The 21,742-nt window shown below is 44.4% G+C and overlaps 1 protein-coding gene across 5 annotated transcripts in view; it reads left to right on the forward strand.

Moving 5' to 3' along the window:
- FAM13C (family with sequence similarity 13 member C) overlaps positions 1-21,742 on the forward strand; it is a 247,721-nt gene that overhangs the window by 36,735 nt on the left and 189,244 nt on the right. For all 5 annotated transcript variants that reach the window (XM_077454123.1, XM_077454128.1, XM_077454127.1 and 2 more), the window contains one exon: positions 12,437-12,493. In XM_077454123.1, coding sequence (XP_077310249.1) covers positions 12,437-12,493 — 57 coding nt within the window. The remainder of the gene's footprint in view (positions 1-12,436; positions 12,494-21,742) is intronic.

Raw genomic sequence — 21,742 nt, forward strand, 5'->3', positions numbered from 1 at the left:
CATATGCCTGCCCGTGCCATTCTGCCGACGTATATCGTCGTGCGGCGGTCGGCAAGTGGTTAAAGTGCCCAGTGCATAACTGTGTATTACAAGCCAAAAAAATAAATAAAAAACAAAATATATATATATATTAAAAAAGCAACACTATATCAAAGTGCTTCTGTGCTTTCATACAGTGTTCAAATAAGTCAATAATGACCGTGCTTTCATACAGTGTCCAAATATGTTAATGATGACTGTGCTGAAAAACGATGCTGTAGGTGATTTAAATCATGTATAACAAAGTGCTCATGTGCGTTTAAGTAGGGACCAATTGCGTCACTAATCCAGTATTGATAAAGGTCCATGTAATCCAAAAGATGTGATCCAAGCCGCACTTACCTTGGAAGTAGTGGGGGGGGGTTTGCATCAGGGCCCACAAGCTTCAAGCTACGCCTCTGCGTGTAACCTAAAACATGTCATCCAAGCCATGCTAAGGTGTCATCACTCATGTGCCCCCCTTAAGTAATAAATGCTCACCTTGGAGCGTGCGACTTTGTGATTTAAGCCAAGTCAAAAGACGCATGTGAACTGCCTCTGGGCTCTATAATAGTATTGAGCTCCTGGATTCCTCAGCATACACCAACCTGGATATGAAACAGGGAAAAACTCGATAGAGCAAGTATAGTTTGAACCATTTATTGACTAAAGGAAAAAAAGATCCCCTTCAGGGGTACTCACACAGATTAGGTGCGTCAGTGCACCACTCTATAGTAAGCCTATACAGGTGTATACCAATGGTGGTATCGGGATGATGCAAGCGTCTTCCTCAATGCACAAGATGCCTGCTGTGCTCCTACAAAGAAAGCTTACCAGATAGACCAAGAATTGTATATAGACAGGCACTGAATCTAAGAGATAACTTGGTACATAATGTTGTGGAACTACCCCACCCAAACCTATGATGCTCTGGGATATTAAGGGCTTTCTTAGCTGTGGGCAATGTTATAGCTGCATAAGAGTTCCAAATATCAGAAAAGTAAAAACCTTCTCTCCCCTCCAGTCCCAACAGATATATACTAGCAAGGATTTTCTCTCATGCGGTGGATGTTTATGCAGTTAAATGTCCATGCAACCTATAAGGTTGCATGGACATTTAACTGCATAAACATCCACCGCATGAGAGAAAATCCTTGCTAGTAGAACAAAAAGATCGCTAAAGGATTGCATTGAAGAACATGTCGGAAACATTAAAGGGTTTCGATAAGCATTTTTTTTTATCTATATAAACTTTAGAGATGTTCATAATAAAAGTACAGCCAGTATGGAATTTTGGGGTATCGAGGCCCCTAAACGCCACTGAAGAGGTTCCAATTATATAAGGGAAATTGGTAAACGTAAATCCTGGTGGATTCACCAGTTGGGTTCCTTGGCCCCTGGTGGCTTAAACAAAGAATTTGATATAAAATGTTTTTTTTTTAAGCAATTAAAAAATTAGGCCCAGAGGTGTGTATCTTTTCCCCAGTTGTCAGTGAAGTGGGGGTAAGTAGACAGACTATGGAAGGCAAAGTAGAAGCCCGGTACTGGAGTGTGGCTGTCGGGCCCTAGGGCAGATTGGAGCTGGATTTTGTGGAGGATATGATAATATGACAGGGGGCCCCCTGGCGCTAGGGGCAGGGTTGTGATTGTGACCCCCTGCAACCCCCCTGCAACCCCTTATGCTACGCCCATGATTACACAGACTTTTAGCACTGGATTAGTCACGCAATTGGTCGCTACTGTAGACATGTCACTGGAGAAGTGATCGAGGGGGTGTACATCTCACCTAGGTTGCTACACAGTGTGAGATGGTAAATCCAGGAGGGATCAGTTTCTCAGCAGCGATGTGCTGCTGAGTTGTTATTTAATTTTGCCGGGCCTGGGTTTATATGGAATGGCAGGTAGGTTTGGTAGAGGGACCTGTCATTCCACATCCCCCGATCCAGTTCTGGGTTTTGGATCAGGTGAGCTTTGATCCTAATTAGCCTGGGAAGCTAAAGGCTCTGTAGGGTCTGCAGGTGTTCGCTCTCAGCCAGGGAATGAACAATCTGTGTGTTGAAGGAAGCTGCAAGCACAGCCACTGCTGGAGCTAAAACTCACCCTGCGATATCCAGGCGAAAGACGCTGTGTTTGTAAGTGTCAGATAGGTGAGCAGAACCTGTTAGTAAGCGCCCAGCCGGGCTAGGACTTTTATTTTTGTTGTACTTAGAAAGCACGGTGTTGCTGTATATTTTGTTTGCTGGACTGTTTGTACCACGAATAAACGCCAAGATCTGCTTTATAAATTCCAAGTCTGCTGTGAACTGTGTCCAAACACACCCTACCCCGGGAAGATCCCTTACAATTGGTGTTCGAATGCGGGCAAAGTCGGTTGCTAGGGGCAACGGTGTGGACAGACTTGGCTACAGCTGCTTATGTCTTGGGTGAAAGCTGCAATGACACTCCAGGAACAGTCCAGCAACATGGAGGAGATGCTGAAGCAGTTTATGCAAGTGAGTTTGCAACAACAGCAACGACATGAACAGTCCATGGCGGCACAACAGCAGATGCATAAGGAAGAGTTGCAAGCTTTGCGCCAAAGCCAACAACAACTTATCGAGCACCTGATAGTAAATCGTGAGGCGCCTGTGGTTACTAATCCACCCATAGTGATGGGAGCCGCTCCAGAGATTTTTTTTGGGAGAAGGACTGTGCAGAAAGCGCTGCAAAAGATGACTGCTGAGGACGATGTTGAGGCCTTTCTAACAGTATTTGAGCGCGTGGCTGAGCGAGAGAAGTTACCAGCCGCTGAGTGGGCAGAGGTAATTGCGCCCTATTTAACAGGTGAACCCCAAAAGGCCTACTATGACCTCAGTGAGCAAGAGGTTAAGGACTATACTCGGCTAAAAGAGGAGATACTTGCCCGACTAGGAGTTACTACTGCAGTCCGTGCCCGGAGGGTACGCAACTGGAGCTACAGTCTGGACAAATCAGCGAGGTCCCAGATGTATGACCTAATCCATTTGGCAAGAAAGTGGTTGGAGCCAGACACTTCTACTCCTGCACAAATCCTAGAGAAGGTCGTGATGGATCGCTACCTCCGAGCGCTTCCTACTGACCTGCAACGCTGGGTGGGACAAGGTGATCCTAAGAACGCAAACGAACTTGTCAACCTTGTGGAGAGGTTCCAGGCGACTGAGGACTACCTCCGTGATGTTCCTGCAGCATCTTCACCTCCCCGGAGCGCCAGATCTGTGCCGTCAGCTGGTAAGAGACTTCCATCTATTGGGGGAGTGTGGAGGGGTGCTGATGGGGGGAAAAGGGCTCAAGTGGTGTCTCAGGGACAAAAGACTGGTGATGGTCCCGGGTGGCTAAGGGGCTCTGAAAAGGACTCCTTGCCAAAGAGACCAGGCCCTATCCAGTGTTGGAGATGCCATGAGGCGGGACACGTGTCGGCCCATTGCCCTCTTACCTCTGAACCCATGGAATGTGACGCTAGCCGGCGTCAGTCGCTATTTGCGGAACCATCTTGTGCTGCAGTTCCTGGACTAGAGACTGAACCGCAAATCTGCGATATTACAATCAATGACTTTCCTGTTAAAGCGTTAATGGACTCAGGAAGCCTCGTAACCTTGGTGCATGCTAGCCTGGTGACTGGGGACTTAGAGTCTAAAAAGCATATGAGTGTTGTGTGCATACATGGTGATACAAAAGTGTACCCTATAGTGCTGGCTAAAGTCGGGACTGAACAAGGCACCGTACAATATGAAGTGGGTGTGGTTAAAAACCTCATGCATAATGTAATATTGGGGCGCGATTTTCCATTATTCTGGGCTCTCTGGGAAAAAAGAAAAATCCCCAAAAGGAGTGAGGATACCTCTAAGGGGGTTGCCTTGTCCACTGTGAATGATAAAAGTATGCAGGATGAAGATGATTGTTTTCCTTTACAGGTCCTGGCTGGGGAGGAGGAGGCTCCTCCCACTGAGCAAAATATACTAGACTTAGAGGTGTCTAGAGATAATTTTGGGGCTGCACAATTACAGGACCCCACTCTCAAAAATGCGAGAGAGCAGGTTGCTGTAATGAATGGGGTACCTCAGGAACCAGATGCTGAAAAAAGATTTCCACATTTTTCGGTGACTAATGATCTTTTCTATAGGGTTAATAAGGTTAAGGATGAGATTGTGGAACAGCTTCTGGTACCTAAGCCGTACCGGCGTCAGGTGCTTGACATGGCACATAACCATGTTCTTGGGGGACACTTGGGGACTGACAAAACGCGAGAGAGGGTTCTCCAGAGGTTTTTTTGGCCGGCCATATATGATGACATTAAAAAAATACTGTGAGTCGTGCCCCACATGTCAGGTTAGTGCCCCAGTGTCACATTTTCGCAGTCCTTTGGTTTCGCTCCCTATTATAGAGGTGCCTTTTGAGCGTATTGCCATGGATTTAGTGGGTCCCATTGTAAAGTCAGCTAGAGGACACCAGTATATTTTGGTAGTCCTGGATTATGCGACCCGCTATCCTGAGGCTGTACCCTTAAGAAACACTGCATCTAAAACAATTGCACGTGAGTTGTTTTATATGTTCTCTAGGACTGGGATCCCCAAAGAAATCCTAACTGACCAAGGTACGCCATTTATGTCGAAAGTAATGAAGGAATTATGCAGACTATTTAAAATCTCACACATCCGTACCTCTGTGTACCACCCCCAGACGGACGGATTGGTGGAGAGATTTAATAAAACTTTGAAACATATGTTGAAGAAAGTGGTGGCAAAAGATGGTCGTGACTGGGATCATTTATTACCCTACCTCATGTTTGCTATTAGGGAGGTGCCCCAAGCGTCCACAGGGTTCTCACCATTCGAGTTGGTCTATGGTCATCACCCTAGGGGTCTACTAGACATTGCAAAAGAGACATGGGAGAATGAGTCCACCCCATACAAGAGTGTTATTGAGCATGTAGCACAAATGCAGGACCGTATAGCCACTGTAATGCCCCTGGTAAGGGAACACCTCCAGAGAGCTCAAGAGGCCCAAAGTAGAATTTACAACCGGTCCGCAAGAATCAGGACATTCAACCCAGGCGATAGGGTCCTTATACTAGTCCCCACTGTTGAGAGTAAATTCTTGGCGAAGTGGCAAGGTCCTTATGCAATTGTTGAAAAGATCAGTGAGGTGAACTACAAGGTGCACCAACCAGGTAGAAGGAAGCCTTTCCAAGTTTATCACATAAACTTGATCAAGCCCTGGAAAGACAGGGAATCCTTGGGGGCGACAAATACTGTTAATAATTTGTCACAACCAATCCCTCCAGTCAAGGTAGGTGATACTCTATCAGTATCACAGAAACAGGAGGCTCAGGAATTTTTACAGAAAAACAAAAACAAGTTCTCTGACCTCCCAGGGCGTACACACCTCATCCATCATCACATTGAAACTGAGCCTAGAAGCAGAGTAAACCTTAAGCCCTATAGGATACCCGAGGCACGTAGGGAAGCCGTATCTGCCGAGGTAAAACGTATGCTTGCTCTGGGGGTAATTGAGGTGTCACAGAGTGAATGGTCCAGCCCAATTGTGCTAATCCCAAAGCCCAATGGAACTTGGAGGTTCTGTAACGATTTCAGAAAGTTGAATGAGATCTCCAAGTTCGATGCGTATCCTATGCCCAGGGTAGATGAGTTGATTGAGAAGTTGGGTAACGCCAGGTACATAACCACCCTCGATCTCACAAAGGGCTATTGGCAGATTCCACTTTCTGACGAGGCTAAAGAGAAAACTGCTTTCTCCACCCCTGATGGGCTATTCCAGTATGTAGTGATGCCGTTCGGGTTACATGGAGCGCCTGCAACTTTCCAGAGGTTGATGGACTTGATTCTGCGACCACATCATGATTACTCAGCCGCCTACCTCGATGATGTGGTCATTTTTAGCCCTGATTGGGAAAGTCACCTCTGTAAGGTACAGGCCGTGTTGGATGCCATAAGTGATGCAGGGTTGACCATAAATGCCGAGAAGTGTGCTCTAGCCCTAGAAGAGGCCAAATATCTGGGCTACATTGTTGGAAGAGGATTGGTTAGGCCACAGCTAAATAAAATTGAGGCAATACAGAATTGGCCTAGACCCCTGACAAGGAAACAGGTTAGAGCTTTCCTGGGTATTACGGGTTATTACCGTAGATTTGTGCCGAACTTTGCCTCAGTTGCTGCTCCGCTAACTGACTTGACAAAGGGCGGAAAGACAGCAATGGTCACGTGGACCCCAGAGGCCGAGGAGGCTTTCCAAAGCCTTAAGTCTGCCTTGTGCCAACCACCTGTGTTAGTCACCCCCGATTTCAGGCGAGAATTTCTGGTCCAGACAGATGCCTCTAGCACAGGCTTAGGTGCAGTACTCTCACAAGTAGTGAATGGTGAGGAGCATCCGGTGACGTACTTGAGTAGAAAACTAACCCCGGCCGAGAAAAATTATGCCATTGTGGAGCGAGAATGTTTGGCAGTAAAGTGGGCCCTAGAATCTTTAAAGTATTACTTGCTAGGCAGGAAATTCAAGTTGGTGACAGACCATGCCCCCCTAACATGGATGAAGTTAAACAAGGAGAGAAATGCAAGAGTGACTAGATGGTTTCTCTCCCTACAAAACTTTAATTTCACTGTGGAACACAGGCCAGGGAAATTACAGGCAAATGCTGACGCATTGTCAAGGGTAAGTTGTCTGTGGGGACAAAAGGCTCAGCCCTCCGGTCTGAAAAAGAGGGGGGGGATATGTAGACATGTCACTGGAGAAGTGATCGAGGGGGTGTACATCTCACCTAGGTTGCTACACAGTGTGAGATGGTAAATCCAGGAGGGATCAGTTTCTCAGCAGCGATGTGCTGCTGAGTTGTTATTTAATTTTGCCGGGCCTGGGTTTATATGGAATGGCAGGTAGGTTTGGTAGAGGGACCTGTCATTCCACATCCCCCGATCCAGTTCTGGGTTTTGGATCAGGTGAGCTTTGATCCTAATTAGCCTGGGAAGCTAAAGGCTCTGTAGGGTCTGCAGGTGTTCGCTCTCAGCCAGGGAATGAACAATCTGTGTGTTGAAGGAAGCTGCAAGCACAGCCACTGCTGGAGCTAAAACTCACCCTGCGATATCCAGGCGAAAGACGCTGTGTTTGTAAGTGTCAGATAGGTGAGCAGAACCTGTTAGTAAGCGCCCAGCCGGGCTAGGACTTTTATTTTTGTTGTACTTAGAAAGCACGGTGTTGCTGTATATTTTGTTTGCTGGACTGTTTGTACCACGAATAAACGCCAAGATCTGCTTTATAAATTCCAAGTCTGCTGTGAACTGTGTCCAAACACACCCTACCCCGGGAAGATCCCTTACACTACGTACATGAGCGCTTTGTTATATGATCTAAATCACCTACAGCATAGTTTTCAGCACGGTCATCATTGACATAGTTGGACACTGTATGAAAGTTATGAAAGCACGGTCATTATTGACTTATTTGGACACTGTATGAAACCACAGAAGCACTTTTTGATATAGTGTGTGTGTGTGTGTGTGTGTGTGTGTGTGTGTGTGTGTGTATCTCTCTAGAGAAAAAAAATATAAAAATGTGTGTGTGTGTGTGTGTGTATATGTGTGTATGTGTGTATGTGTATATATATATATATATATAATGTATGTATAGTGACAGCAGGCAGGTAAAAATCACCTGGTTGTATCCAGGATGGAAAATGTGTATGCCCTAGATTCAGGCTTTATGCGGACTTGTACAAATAGAGGGGGGTGCTGGGAGTCCTGTAGGGGAAGAGTTAATGAGCCCAGCTGAAGTAAGTGGGCTCATTAAGACCTCTACAAAAAAAAACAGCATGCTTAGGGAGAAGCTCCATCCTGGAACCAGTTTTGTGTTTGTATAGACTGGGGAGTGTGACACCTGTTCTGTGCGGTGATTTAACGCCTGTGTGGCAATCCTCTACAACAGAGACATGGACAGAGGTCAAGCTGACCAGGATTTATTTTCATGTGTGTTTTTTTTTTTTTGTTTGGCTGTTATATTTTTCACTGCATGTAGCATAAATAAACCGCACCTTTTTGTTTTTTTCATCTACAACGCTGTCTGCTGTTCCTGATTTTGTGTTGTGAACCCATCCAGGGGGTCACACACACCCGCTGCCGAGCTAACTCCTCACAGTTGGTGGAGAATGCGGGCCGTTTTTTTTTTTTTTTTTTTTTTTTAAGGCCAGCATGGAGGAGATACTGAGACAGCTGGCTCTAGCAAATGAAAATCAGCAGCAAACAAATGCGGGTTTACAAAAGAGCCTTGCAGATCAACAGAGCCTTGCAGATCAACAACAGAGCCTTGCAGCCCAGCAGCAGACAAATGCAACTTTGCAGCAGAGTCTGGAAGCTCAGCAGAAAGCTCACCTGCAGAGTCTGGAAGCTCAGCAACAAGCCCAGCAGCAATCTGAAGCCCGCTTCATAGACCTGTTGCAGAAGCAAGAGCAGAGTTTTCAACAGCAAATAGAGACATTAATACAGCAACGTCCACAGACCAATGAGGCAAGTGGTTACACTAATACCGCATCCTTTGGTGTGAGCCGTTTACTGACAAAAATGACTGGAGAGGATGATCCGGAGGTGTTTTTTGACCACATTTTAAAGGACTGCTGAAAGGGAAAAGTGGCCTAAGGAGCAGTGGGCTGGACTGGTGGCCCCTCTGTTAACTGGGGAATCGCAGAAAGCTTATTATGACCTAGAGCCTGACCAAGCAAAAGACTATGTGGTGCTAAAATCAGAAATATTGGCACGGCTGGGTGTCACCCTGGCCGTCCGGGCTCAGCGTGTGCATAATTTGACTTTTCAGGTTGGAAACCCCCCCCCCCCAGGTCTCAAATGTATGATCTCATTCACCTGAGCAGGAAGTGGCTGCAGCCAGAGACTTTGACCGCACCAAACATTGTGGAAGGTGTTGTTATGGATCGTTTCCTGAGAGCTCTTCCTTCTGCCATCCAAAAAATAAGCCATGGAGACCCAGAAAATGCAGATAAACTTGTGGATCTGGTTGAGAGGTACTTGGCTACAGAGAACCTGACCACCTCTTCCAGAGACTCAGACTTTCCACCCTAAGACCAGATCACAGTGGCGAGTAAGATGACTCCAAGGGGTGAGGGTGGATAGAGTGAGAGGGTGGGAGTTCTACCTAAGGTCTGGCGGGAGCAGCCCGGGAAGCCCAGGCTGCAAGAGGCAGCGAAAAAGATTATTTGCTACTGCTGCCGGCAAGAGGGACATATTGCAGCCAATTGCCCAGTTGTGGATGAGGCTATGCAATGTGACTTTATAAGGGAGAGATGTCAGTCGCTGTTTGCGACAGTTGCATGCACTGCCATTCGAGGACCTGAGAAACATTTATGTAAAATGTGTATTAATGGTAGAAATGTTGATGTGTTGCTGGATTCAGATAGCCTGGTAACATTGATAAAAGCTGAATTAGTTACTACAGAGTTCTCTGGGAAGAACAAGGTGGCTGTTATTTGTGTGCATGAAGCATGGGCAGAAGAAACCATTGAGCAACTTGTGGTGCCCAAACCTTACAGGAAGTTGGTGTTAGAATTGGCCCATGGGCACATTCTGGGAGGTCATCTGGGGACCGAGAAAACCAGAGAGAGGGTATTGCAGAGATTCTATTGGCCTGGGGTCATGAAGGAAACAGAAAATTATTGTTCCTCCTGCCCTGTGTCAGAAATCGCCACCTATGCCACATTTCCGTAACCCGCTGGTACCTCTTCCTATCATTGAGGTCCCCTTTGAGAGGATCGCAATGGATTTGGTAGGTCCGATAATGAAGTCCGCTAGGGGGCATCAGTACATTTTGGTTATATTGGACTATGCCACCCGTTATCCGGAAGCAATTCCTCTTCAAAATACCTCGGCCAAAACCATAGCCAAAGATCTAGCTCTTGTTTTTAGCCGCGTGGGTATTTGTAAGGAACTGCTTACGGACCAAGGTACGACCTTTTATGTCCCGGGTTATGAAAGAACTATGCAAGTTGTTCAAAGTGACACAATTGCGTACATCTGTGTATCGCCCCCAAACAGATGGGTTGGTTGAAAGATTCAACAAAACCCTAAAACAAATGTTAAAGAATGTGGTGGATAGAGATGGAAAGAATTGGGACTGTCTAATACACTATCTGATGTTTGCCATTAGGGAGGTACCCCCAATCCTCTACGGGTTTCTCACCCTTCGAGTTGCTCTATGGGAGACACCCAAGAGGGCTGCTGGATATAGCCAAGGAAACTTGGGAAAATTAGAGTTCTCCTCACAGGAGTGTGATTGAGCATGTCGCCCTGATGCAAGATAGAATTGCACAGGTAATGCCAATCGTAAAGGAACATTTGACCCAAGCGCAGTTAGCACAGCAGAGAGTGTACAACCGTGGGGCCAAGACCCGTACTTTTTCCCCGGGGGATAGGGTCTTGGTGCTAGTCCCTAAGGTTGAAAGCAAATTTCTGGCCAAATGGCAAGGTCCATACGAAGTAATTGAAAAAATTAGTGAGGTGAACTACAGAGTTAGACAGCCAGGAAGGCGAAAGCCGGAACAGATCTATCACGTCAATCTGCTGAAAGCCTGGAGGGATAGGGAATCCCTAGTCGCAGAGACTTTGACAGAGACAGAGACAGGGACTGGTGCAGCACAAGGCTGCACTCAGTTGTTGGATAGGGAATCTATGTGTGAAATTAGAGGTCAAGCTGACCAGGATTTATTTTCATGTTTTTTTTTTTTTTTGTTTGGCTGTTATATTTTTCACTGCATGTAGCATAAATAAACCGCACCTTTTTGTTGTTTCCACCTACAACGCTGTCTGCTGTGCCTGATTTTGTGTTGTGAACCCATCCAGGGAGTCACACACCCGCTGCCGAGCTAACCCCTCACAGTATGTGTGTATATGTGTATATATATATATATATATATATATATATATATATATATATATATATATATATATATATATATATATATATATATAATTTTTAGAGAGAGAGATATGTCTCCGTGTCTATTTCTTTGATTTGTAATACAGTTATGCACTGGGCACTTTAACTATATTATCCATAGTATGATATGTGTTTTAGCATTTAGATATCACTGGTTCATTATTTATTTAATTTGAGATCTATTTACTGTGCACATCCTATATATATTTATAATGGTATGTGAAAGTAACTATTAGATCAGGCAAAAGTAAACTGTAAAACTAAAATCCATTGCAAGTCCAAATTCTCTTGCTGTTTGTTGGGCACCTTTCACATGGGCGCCTCTGCTAAGGGGAATCTGCTTAGCAGGGGATCTCTCCGCTGATCCCCCACTGAGCAGGTGAATGACGGAATGGACCCGCTTTCCTCCTCTATGGGGCATGCGGATGGAAACGGACCACCACGATTTGCCAGACGGATGAGGAATAGGACCACCATCAGTCTGTTTTTGTAGCGGATGGCAGTGGGTGTTGGCAGACATCCGCCACTGCATAGAAGAGACTTGAGGGTCTGATCAGGTCCGCTTAAAAAACTGACAGGTGGACCTGATCAGACAACCCTGTGTGCAAGAGACCTTAATGGGGTTTTTATTTTTTTATTTTTTTCTGAGTCTCGTAAATTTACAGAACAAAAAAATGCTGAAGAAGCAGTTAAAACTCCATTTTTTTTATTCTATATGCTGAGTTGGGGAGGTTTTCCTTGACTGTCTGTTCTGTAGAGTCTGCATGAAAGTGAAGTGTGTTACCTAATTGAGGATTACACTTCTATTACTGTTCTAATGAGCTAATTTTTCCTCAACCAATGACTATGGTCTTCAGGACAAATGGTAGAGTGAATCTCTCTAAGCCCTTGTACACACGGTCAGACATTCCGACAACAAAATCCATCGGATTTTGCCCGAAACTGGTGTTGCATACACACGGTCGGACAAAGTTATCGGAAAATCCGATCGTTCGTAACGTGATGATGTAATTTAGTTACGACGGGACTGCGTTCAGGCTAGTAGCCAATAGCTTTGCTGTAGGAATTTGATCTGAGCGCGCGTTGCACTTTGTCCGATTGGAATTCTCTACAAACGATCTGACAAAGTCTGATCGGATCATATTGTCAGAAAATTTTTATATCCAGCTCTCAAACTTTGTTGGTCGGACATTCCGACGGAAAAAGTCAGATGAAGCCCACACACGGTCGGATTATCCGACAACACGGTCCGATCGGACATTTTCCGTCGGAATGTCCGTCCGTGTGTACAAGGGCTAAGAAGAACACAGACTACAATAAAAACCTTAGATGGGTTCCAGTCCCTCACCACTATTCATGACTAAAATTCAAAATGGCTTTAGGGAAACTTTTATGGTCACTGACTGACTTATTTTATAGTATATCTGAAACATTCTACTTTTTCTTTTTAAAGGAACGAATGTGAATCCCCCTCCTTACATGAGGACCAAACTGTCTGTTCCAGGCTCAGGTGAGATGTTATTTTTTTAATATAACACTGGCACTCATTTCCCCATCCTCCACAACCGTCAAGCAATAGATTGCGTCTCCCCCGTGAATGGGACAGGAAACGCCCAGAAAAGATTAAAAGGATTAACCTCACAGTGTTCATGTTGCTGTCAGGATAGGATGTGAGAAGATTATTCTTATCAGCCCATGTTTTTTTTATTTTTTGTCTTCCCTGGTAAAGTTGCAGGGTTTCCTATTTTAAGCCTTACCTAGCAGGTATGCTTTAAGTGGTTTAAAAAAGGTAGCCTTTACAGCAGTGATATGCAATTAGCGGACCTCCAGCTGTTGCAAAACTACAAGTCCCATCATGCTCTGCCTCTTGGTGTCATGTTTGTGGCTGTCAGTCTTGCTATGCCTTGTTATGCCTCATGGGACTTGTAGTTCTGCAACAGCTGGAGGTCCGCTAATTGCATATTGCATATCCCTGCTTTACAGCCTTATACAATTCCTATGCTCAAGTTTGGCTGCAGGGGGCCCTGAGGTATATCCCTCTGCCTGCTCTAAGTCAAGGCAAGGATGAAGTAGGTTTTGGGGCACCTAGTCTCCTCTATAAAGGAACTGGTGCCTCCATCTTGCCAGACCATGTACCCAGGTGTAGGGCATGGAATTTTGCGTGGCTGAACACATGCAACTTCCAGTGCTGGGAATGCACCAAAATTACATAATTTTCTTCACTTTGCTCCACGTAATACTGGGCTAAGCAGAAGTGATCTCATAGATAAAACACTTTGGTTCTGAATCTGAAACCAGAACCTGCAAGGACGCTGGGCAACTTTTTTTCCTCTTGGTTAGTGCTATAAATCAGGGGCTAAAAGTCTTGCTCTTTCACAAAACTCGTACAGAGCACGCTGTGTTCCAGGTCTGACACAGCATTGATGTAGTCAGCAGCAGACAATACCAAGGTCAGTGCTGGAAAGCAGTTATTTTGTATGAGGGTGCTGGTATGTATGTCACTTTATTCTACAAATGGGAGTAAAAAGTGTTAGCTTTATTCCCTCTACTATGTTCCTTTTTGCAACCACTTTTTATGCCTATCTAAAGCTAGGCATACATGGCTTGATTTCTCTCCTTCAGCCAGCAGGCTGAACGAGAGAAAAAAATCAAATTCTTCCATTAATGCTGAGTAGTGTGGATGAAGGAATCTTCACTGACTGCTATTGTATTAAGGCAGCCGCACCACCCAAACTGCTAGCTGATATGTTGCAGTCACTATTGGGTTGACATTTTCACCCGCTTCCTTCAGTTTCAGTTGCACTTTGTCGAGCTAGTATGTGCCAACAGGGCCACCCACATCTAGAATTTTGAAGCTGTGTGTGGCAAGATGACAATTTTAAAGGACAAATAAGCACCACATCCTGGAGTCTATCAAAACATTACAATTTGTGAGGCATATGGATTTTCTTGGTACCATCATGGATATCGCATGCAACACGTCTGTTAAAGTGGTTGTAAACCCATACAAACCACTTTGACCTACAGGTAAGCCTAGATTAAGACTTACCTGTAGGTCCAAGAAATATCTCCTAAACCTACACGGTTTAGGAGATATTTACAAAAAGACAGGCACCGCTGTCTACAGCGCATGCGCGCCGTAAACAGCGGCACGCAGGCGCACTGAGCAGGCTGCAGATCACGGCGATATGCCGCTTGTGTCGGCTCCCGTGCACATGCGTGGGAGTGACGTCATCGCAGCTCTGGCGAATCACAGCGCCGTAGCAGCGAGACCCGGAAGTCACTCCGGGATACATGGCAGCGGCGAAGATGAAGACGGAGGACCGCTTTGGGGGCTTCGTTCTCAGGTAAGTTATTCATAATGAGCTAGTATGCTATGCATACTAGCTCATTATGCCTTTGCTTGCATTTTTTTTTTTTTTTTTAAATGGCCTTTACTTCATCTTTAACCACTTGCTTACTGGGCACTTATACCAGGCCAATTTTCAGCTTTAAGCACTGTCACACTTTGAATGACAATTGTGCAGTCATGCAACACTGTACTTGTATTAAATATTTTTTCTTTTTTTTTGAGACAGAGCTTTCTTTTGGTGATATTTAATCACCCCTCTGTTTTTTATTTTTTTTCTAAACTAGTGAAAAAAGATGGAATATTTTGAAAAAAAAAAAAATGTTCCTTTTTAGTTTCTGTAAAATTTTGCAAAAAAGTAAATTTTCTCCTTCATTGATGTGCACTGATGAAGCTGCACGGATAATCCATACCATGATTATCTGTGTACATGTCCCTATCAGAATTACCGGTTACCGGCTCTCCACATGCTGTCAGCGTGAGAAGAGAGAGTACTGCCGATTTAATCAGCTGTTTACACGGTCTGTTTACACGTTGACCAGTTGATCATGTAGTAAAGGGCCGCTGTGATGCAAAAAAAATAAAAAAAGGGAGGGAATTCTCCCAGGCATTTAATGCAAAAAAAATAAAAAATAAAACAAATGTCAGTATAAAAATGTTATTAAGCAAAAGTTAAGATCGGCAAAGGTTTTAAATATGATCTCTGGTTGCATACTATCCTACTGTGGCCTATCAGCTGGACACTAAATAAGGCATGTATAACCTTTATACAAGAATTTCCTTTCATGTTGATCCTGCTAAAAAGAAAGAAATGCCCCAATGCATTTCAATCAAACAAATCGCAGTCTTTTTATCAGGGGGACTGTGTTATCTAAATTGGGAAGCAGGGCTCAAGTCCTGCGGGAACGCATGGGAACGGAGTTCCTGTACTTTTTCCACAACAGGAACTCAGTTCCCATTAGCAGCCGTGTCCTGCAAGACTTTGAAGTATGCAAGCTGTGTGGCAGGTGCTACACCAGCAGCTGCCGACACAGCTCGCAATGGTAAGTGCCGAACACCTTCCCATTCTGGCATTGCCAGTAGGGGGCCTCATGACAGCTTCCGCTTCGATCTACCTGTCAGTCACAGCTAGCTGATGGGTAGATCAGGTCTAGGTCTAACTGATGGGTAGATCAGCTATTCTGCTCACAGGACATGCAGGGAGAGAGGTGAGCTGAGGGAGGAACATCAGTTTGGGGTGGTAAGCTGAGCACAATACCTGGCAAAGTTTAATGCCAGGAGGGAAGTTTATGTGGAAATATGTGAAGGGTTGGAATAGCAGCGAGTGTGTGTTGGAGCCCTACAGAGTTTGCAGCCCCCCCAAGCTAACATACATCTCCTAAGCAGGAACACATCACTATCTCCCCAAGCATTCTGTCCAGGTAATGTGCAGTTAATTTATGACCTTTCCGTTTCACCCTGTGTTATCCAAACTCTGTACAATGAAAAGTGTAAACTCACCACACAAACACTCTATATACAAAATAAAATTCCCCAATAAAGATCAGAACATGATGTTCACATTTGCATGGAAGCACAATTGAATGAATGCTGATTATTCAGAGAATTACAGTATTTATGTTTATTGAGGATTGTTTTTTTATGTACTAACAGTTAAGCTTCATATACACAACATGAAAATTGGATGAAAAATACCACTTTTGAAGCGTTCGTGCATATGAGCGTATCATTTTTTTTCATTTTTTTTTTTGGTGAGGGGAGTGGATCTTGGGTGAGAGTTCCCACACTTTTTTTCCCCAGGACTTGACCCCTGTTGGGAAGTATATGATTTAAGATATTATGACTCAGTTACATTATATAAAAAGGAATACCCACAAAAAAGAATTGCCTTTTAGTCAATAGGAAACAAGATTTTGGAACTAGACAGAATAAAAACAACATCCAAGACTTCTCTCAGATCATTCTGACCACCTGTGCAGCAGAGCCCAAAATTGCTTGCAATGAACTATGTCAAGAGAAGCTGAGGAAGGGAGGCACACCTGCACCAATGATCCCCAATAATAATTGTAAGTAAAAGTAAATGTTTCAATCAAGTTATACACTAGGTGCATAGTGTATAATCATGCACCTAGTGTCTATAAGCAGAATTTTTACTGAGTATACCTGACTAGTCATATGTTCTTATTGGATAGTTCCACAAAAATGAGTTACTCCTGCCCCATGGAGCGATGACAGATACCCCTATTTGGGGGGCTGTCATTTACAAGCCATAAAATGATTAGTTGTTGTTCTCGATGTGTTAGTGGGTATATAACTAAAACGATTCCCAGCTGTATTGTCAACGAATATATACTGGGGAGCAGGGACCCTAAGGCTAATATATAGGTTATTCTTGGTATTTAAAACTTAACTCAAAACCAATCAGATAATACTGTATGTATAGAAAAAATACCTTGGGGGGGAAATGAGTCGCTCATCTTTCCCCAAATAATCCCATATGGAAGACACAGTGGAATGGATTGATTGTTGGTGAAATGCTTAATTGGTAAAGCAGAAAGAATGGCATGCCCTCAAGGGGCTCTGAATACACCAGCTCAAATGAAAAAGCAAAAATATATAGCCATCCAAGGGGTAGGGAAAAAAAAGATATTCCAAAAAGTCAATAACAAAAGAATGCACACAAAGAAATATCTGTGATACTCACATAGCCCACCGTTTTTTTTTTTTTGTGCAAATTCACGTGTATACCTGCCAGCGAGGGCTGACTTAATGCCCATAGAGATGGAGTTTATTGTAAGGTACCTGTGGTAGGTAGTGTTTGAAGTGGAGCTTGTATGCTGAGGATTCAGCCGAAAACTTAGTCAGGCAGGTAAAGTTGGCAACATATCAGGCAAAGCGGTACAAAATCGAAATCCAAAGAATGGTCAGGCAGGCGTAGGTCGTACATGAACTGGCGGTGAAGTACCAAATCAGCAGGCTGGAGAGTGGTCAAGAATTCAGACAGAGGTTCAATACACGGTAGTCAAAATCACAGCGCTATCAATACACCCAGGGCGCAAGTTCAAACAAACAGGCACTGAGTAACAGGAAGTGCTGCTATTTATGGGCTGCTTAATTGTACATTGTCTGCAGCTGGCAGCAGGTGCAGCTAGTGAGTCCAAGGCAATGAATCAAGCTGGGAAAATATTGCAATAACTCCAGAGCTCCTCTGTGGCACAACAGGCAAGACTGCAGCTGTGGGACCCAGTTCGAAGACACCCAGGTACACGACAATTTTATATAGACCCTCCCTGATTCCAATTGGAGGGTCTATGATGGGAGATTGGCTCCAGGTGAGCTGTATACACAATAACGTCAAAGATCATAAAGACCAATAGGGAGAAAACCAAGGGGCTTGAATCTATTTTGGGTCATGAGAAACCAACCTTATTTTAATGGGTTTTGCCTGACAAGAATCCTAATGAGTCCATCTCTTTATAGTCCTCTTTTTAAAGACCAGGGGACCTTGTGGCTTGTAGTCTAAGAATGAATCTCTGCTCTCGCTGGAGGAGGATTTTGTTCCAGTTCCCCCTTGATCAGGAATGTGTACATAATAGAGAGCAGTGAACATAACTCTGGGTACTCTCATTGTGTGTTAGAACCGCATGTCTCCCTATAGAGGGGTAATAGTTCCCTATCTGCATACTATAAAGGGGTTTGTAAATGCGTTGCCAAAATTCCTGTTTGGTCTTTCCAACATAAAATACTCCACATTCACAAGACATCAGGTAGACCACACCTTTGGTCTGACAGTTGAAAAAGGGTATAGGTGTTAAAAGTTCCCCATTGTGAAGGGGAAAAGTTTTCCTTTTGTCTGTTGTGATTGGCCTTTTACCACGATCTGTGATTGGCTGTATCTGAAGGACACAGTGACCACTGAGCACACGGGATGCACGCCCCAGGGAGCGAGCAAGGGGCGCCTTCCTAGAGCAACAGAGCCACTCTGTATCTGTCTATTACAAACCATTAGGAAAAATGATTGAACGCATTAAACATTATAAATAAGAATGCTCATACAATAGCATAGCTCCCAACAGACTGAAGTGCAGTTCCTATATTCTATCATACACCAAAGTTGCGAATATATCACAAGGTTACTTTAATATTTAACTTTGAGGAACATGCGGACAGTCAACATTCCTCAACATGTTTTCATGGTCTTCACTTCTTCAGGAGTTTGGGGAGCAGAATACGTCTACAAAGAAATACAAAGCACACACAGTATATATCTCACAAACAACATGTGAACGAACCATGAATATATATTCAGGACTGTCAAGATGGAGGGCCCCAGATATTAGCCAGGGGTGCCGAACAAGCCGACCAAGCCAGGAGCGCATAGACAGGGAACCACAACCCTCAACCGGTGGACATGGGAATCCACAAAAGCCTTGACATTGTGCGAGCTTATTCTTGTTTGTATTGTATTCGGGTACAAAGAGACCAACAAAGAGCTCACAGGTCGGAAGGTTTTATTTCCGCTTCCACATTGGAAGATTCCAAAACCACCTTCCGCAGGAGCCCCTAGCTCCCCAAAACACAGAGCACTTATCTGCTCTAACCAGGCTTCAACTTCATATCCTAAGTTCAGCCCTTTTTTTTTTTTTTGTTCAGTGCAAGGCTTGGCTCATTAAGCCTTTCCTAGAGCCCTTGTGAAGGGTTGCCTCACTCCTAACAGTGGGGTGGGGGGGGGGGGGGTCTATTAGCCTCTCTCTGGGTCACAAACATCTCAGGTCTGTAGGTTCAATTGCTGGATTCAAATGGGGTACAAAATTCTACAACCTCAACACTTTCTTTCAAATTATCCAAAAACGTTCCTAGGACACTTCGATTTTCAAAATGCTCTGAACCACCTCAAGTCCCAGGAAGTCATTTTGCCTGGTACCACAACAGGACTGGTTCAAAGAATGTTACTCAAACGTGTTCTCTGTACCAAATCCAGACAAGGGGGAATTCGTCCTAGTCTGGATTTAAAATCCTCAACAAATTTCCTTCAAATTCAAAAATTTCGCATTGAATGTGCAAGATAATTTATTGCCTCTCTGAGACCAGGGGAAAATCTGCCATCTACCTACCTGCATATTCCCATTTATTCAGCTCATCAGTAGAAGACCATCAGTTCATCAAACTTCCATTTGGCCTATCCTCCTCGTCTTGCCCTTGTAGGAACGCAGAGCATCTTTTCTCCCTTCAAACTTTCTGCAAACGTCCACAGGACAATTCAGATGCTCTGGGCTTTTGGTTGGATGATCAACTTCCAAAAATCTGCTATCCCTTCACCTGAAATACTTGGGTCTGATTCTGGACACATTCAACACAAGGGTTTTCCTTACAGAGAAGACATTTCTCATGCACTGCAATTGAGGTCAAAGAGATATCCCTCAAGGAGATCCTCCACAAGAGTGCTAAGCCTCATAGTAGCCTACTTCATCCATTTTAATTTGAGACCTCTCCAGCACAACATCTTGTTGACCTGGAACAAATGTGTTTTTTTCTCTACCTACCCATACTCCTGTTCAGCCAATCAAGGAATTGCCTAGCTTGGTAAATCGCCAACCAAGCCTTAACAGTGGGGAAGTCTTTGCTTCATTGGAGGATTTTTCCAGTCTCTCACTGTAACCAGGGAACATGATCATTGGTGAAAGCGAAGCTCCTCACCAACATACTTTGGAGTGGGGCTCTAGTGTTACAATTAGACAAAGTTACCAGACTTAACCACCAAAGGGGCACCAGGAGTCTGGCAACTTTGAAGGAAGCAAGCCAAATCACCTCATGGACAGAGATGCACTGTCCAGCAATCTCTGCTGTCTACATCCCAGTATTGGACAATTGGAATGTGGCTTACCTTAGCCGTACCCTACCTAGATCAGTGATGCTTAACCTTGGCATTCCAGATGTTTGGAACTACATTTTCTCATGCTCAACTACATTGCAGAGTGCATGCGCATCATGGGAAGTGTAGTTCCAAAACATCTGGGGTGCCAAGGTTTGCCATCACTGACCTGAGTCAAAGGAAATGGGTCTTTCTTCACAACAACCTCCACCTGATATGTCAGAAATGGGTGCCTCTGGATACAAATCTCCTGGCCTCCAGATTCAACTACAAGCTACCTCTTTTTATGGATAAGAAATAAGAATCCTCTAGCACTGGCATCGGATGCCTTCATAATCTCCTGGCCTCAGTTGAGACTAATATATGCTTACCTTCAGTGCTCATTCTACCTTGCCTGCTATACAAAATAGAGCAAAAGAATAAGCCGGCAATTCCTATTGCATCAAACTGGTCCAGAAGAACCTGGTACACAGATATATAACTGGGTAGCATCAGTCTTCCACCTCAATGAAGACCTAGTCCTTCCACATTTTGTGCTCTGCTCCAAAACACCCAAAAGGAATTGCTCTTCACTTCATCTTCAAGACCTCTCAAGTGACATCCTGCTTTCACATCGACCGTTGGTAGATAGATGAGGCAGCTGATTGCTAGAGATTACACTCTAAAGGAAAAGACTCCTGTGCATTTGCACGTCCTCTACACCAGGTCAGTGGGTGTTCCTTTGCATTCAAGTTGCTACCTACCTTTCTCATTTACTCCCTGCGGACATCTCAGGTTTTAGAGTACAGTACAGGACACATGCTACTACTCTACATTGCTTGCTAGAAAACTGAGGACTGACTCAGAGTGCGATAGGGTTGTAGGGAGAAGCTGAGGGGGCATGTCCTCAAAAGCTTTGCCAATGTCCAATCACCTAAAGGTAGGAGCCTATAACTCAGAGTCTATGAATACTCAGCCTGTGTCCTGTACTTTACTACAAGACATGGAACTTTATAGGCAAGTCAAAATGTTTTTCTTTATTTTTTTTCAAATGTGCAATTGAAAATTGAAACTGTTCATGTCATAAAAAATCCACTGTTGTTGCAACCTTTGCCAAAACATACACTGTTCCCCAGAGAATTGCATGCATTTGAAGAGCTATGTCTAGGAAGGTACCCGATTTGAGGATCGTGTTCTACTTCTTACAAATACCTCCTGGAACCTCATGGTTGTTTCAAACCCCCCCCCCACGTTCGTATAGAACCCCATTAGTCCTTTCCAAGTTGTTTCCTCAACAAAGCGATCAATGCTGGTGATGTGGCTCGTCCGAAGGCACTCTTACACATTTTCTGGGAGTGTCCTAAGCTCTGCACTTTCTGGCAACCTGTGCTATGACTTATACAAAAATTTACTGACATTTCCCTACATAACCCAGCCACAATACTGCTTAATCTTGCACCACTATCCAAGAAGAGGTACCACAAATCTTTGCTTAAGAACCTGCTCAACGCAGCTCAAGCTTGCATCCCTGGTATGGGGAAATCACAATCTGCCCCGAC

The sequence above is a fragment of the Lithobates pipiens genome, unplaced genomic scaffold (genome assembly GCF_037356315.1).
Source record: "Lithobates pipiens isolate NorthernLeopardFrog02 unplaced genomic scaffold, aLitPip1_a1.2 Scaffold_25, whole genome shotgun sequence".
NCBI lineage: Eukaryota > Metazoa > Chordata > Amphibia > Anura > Ranidae > Lithobates > Lithobates pipiens.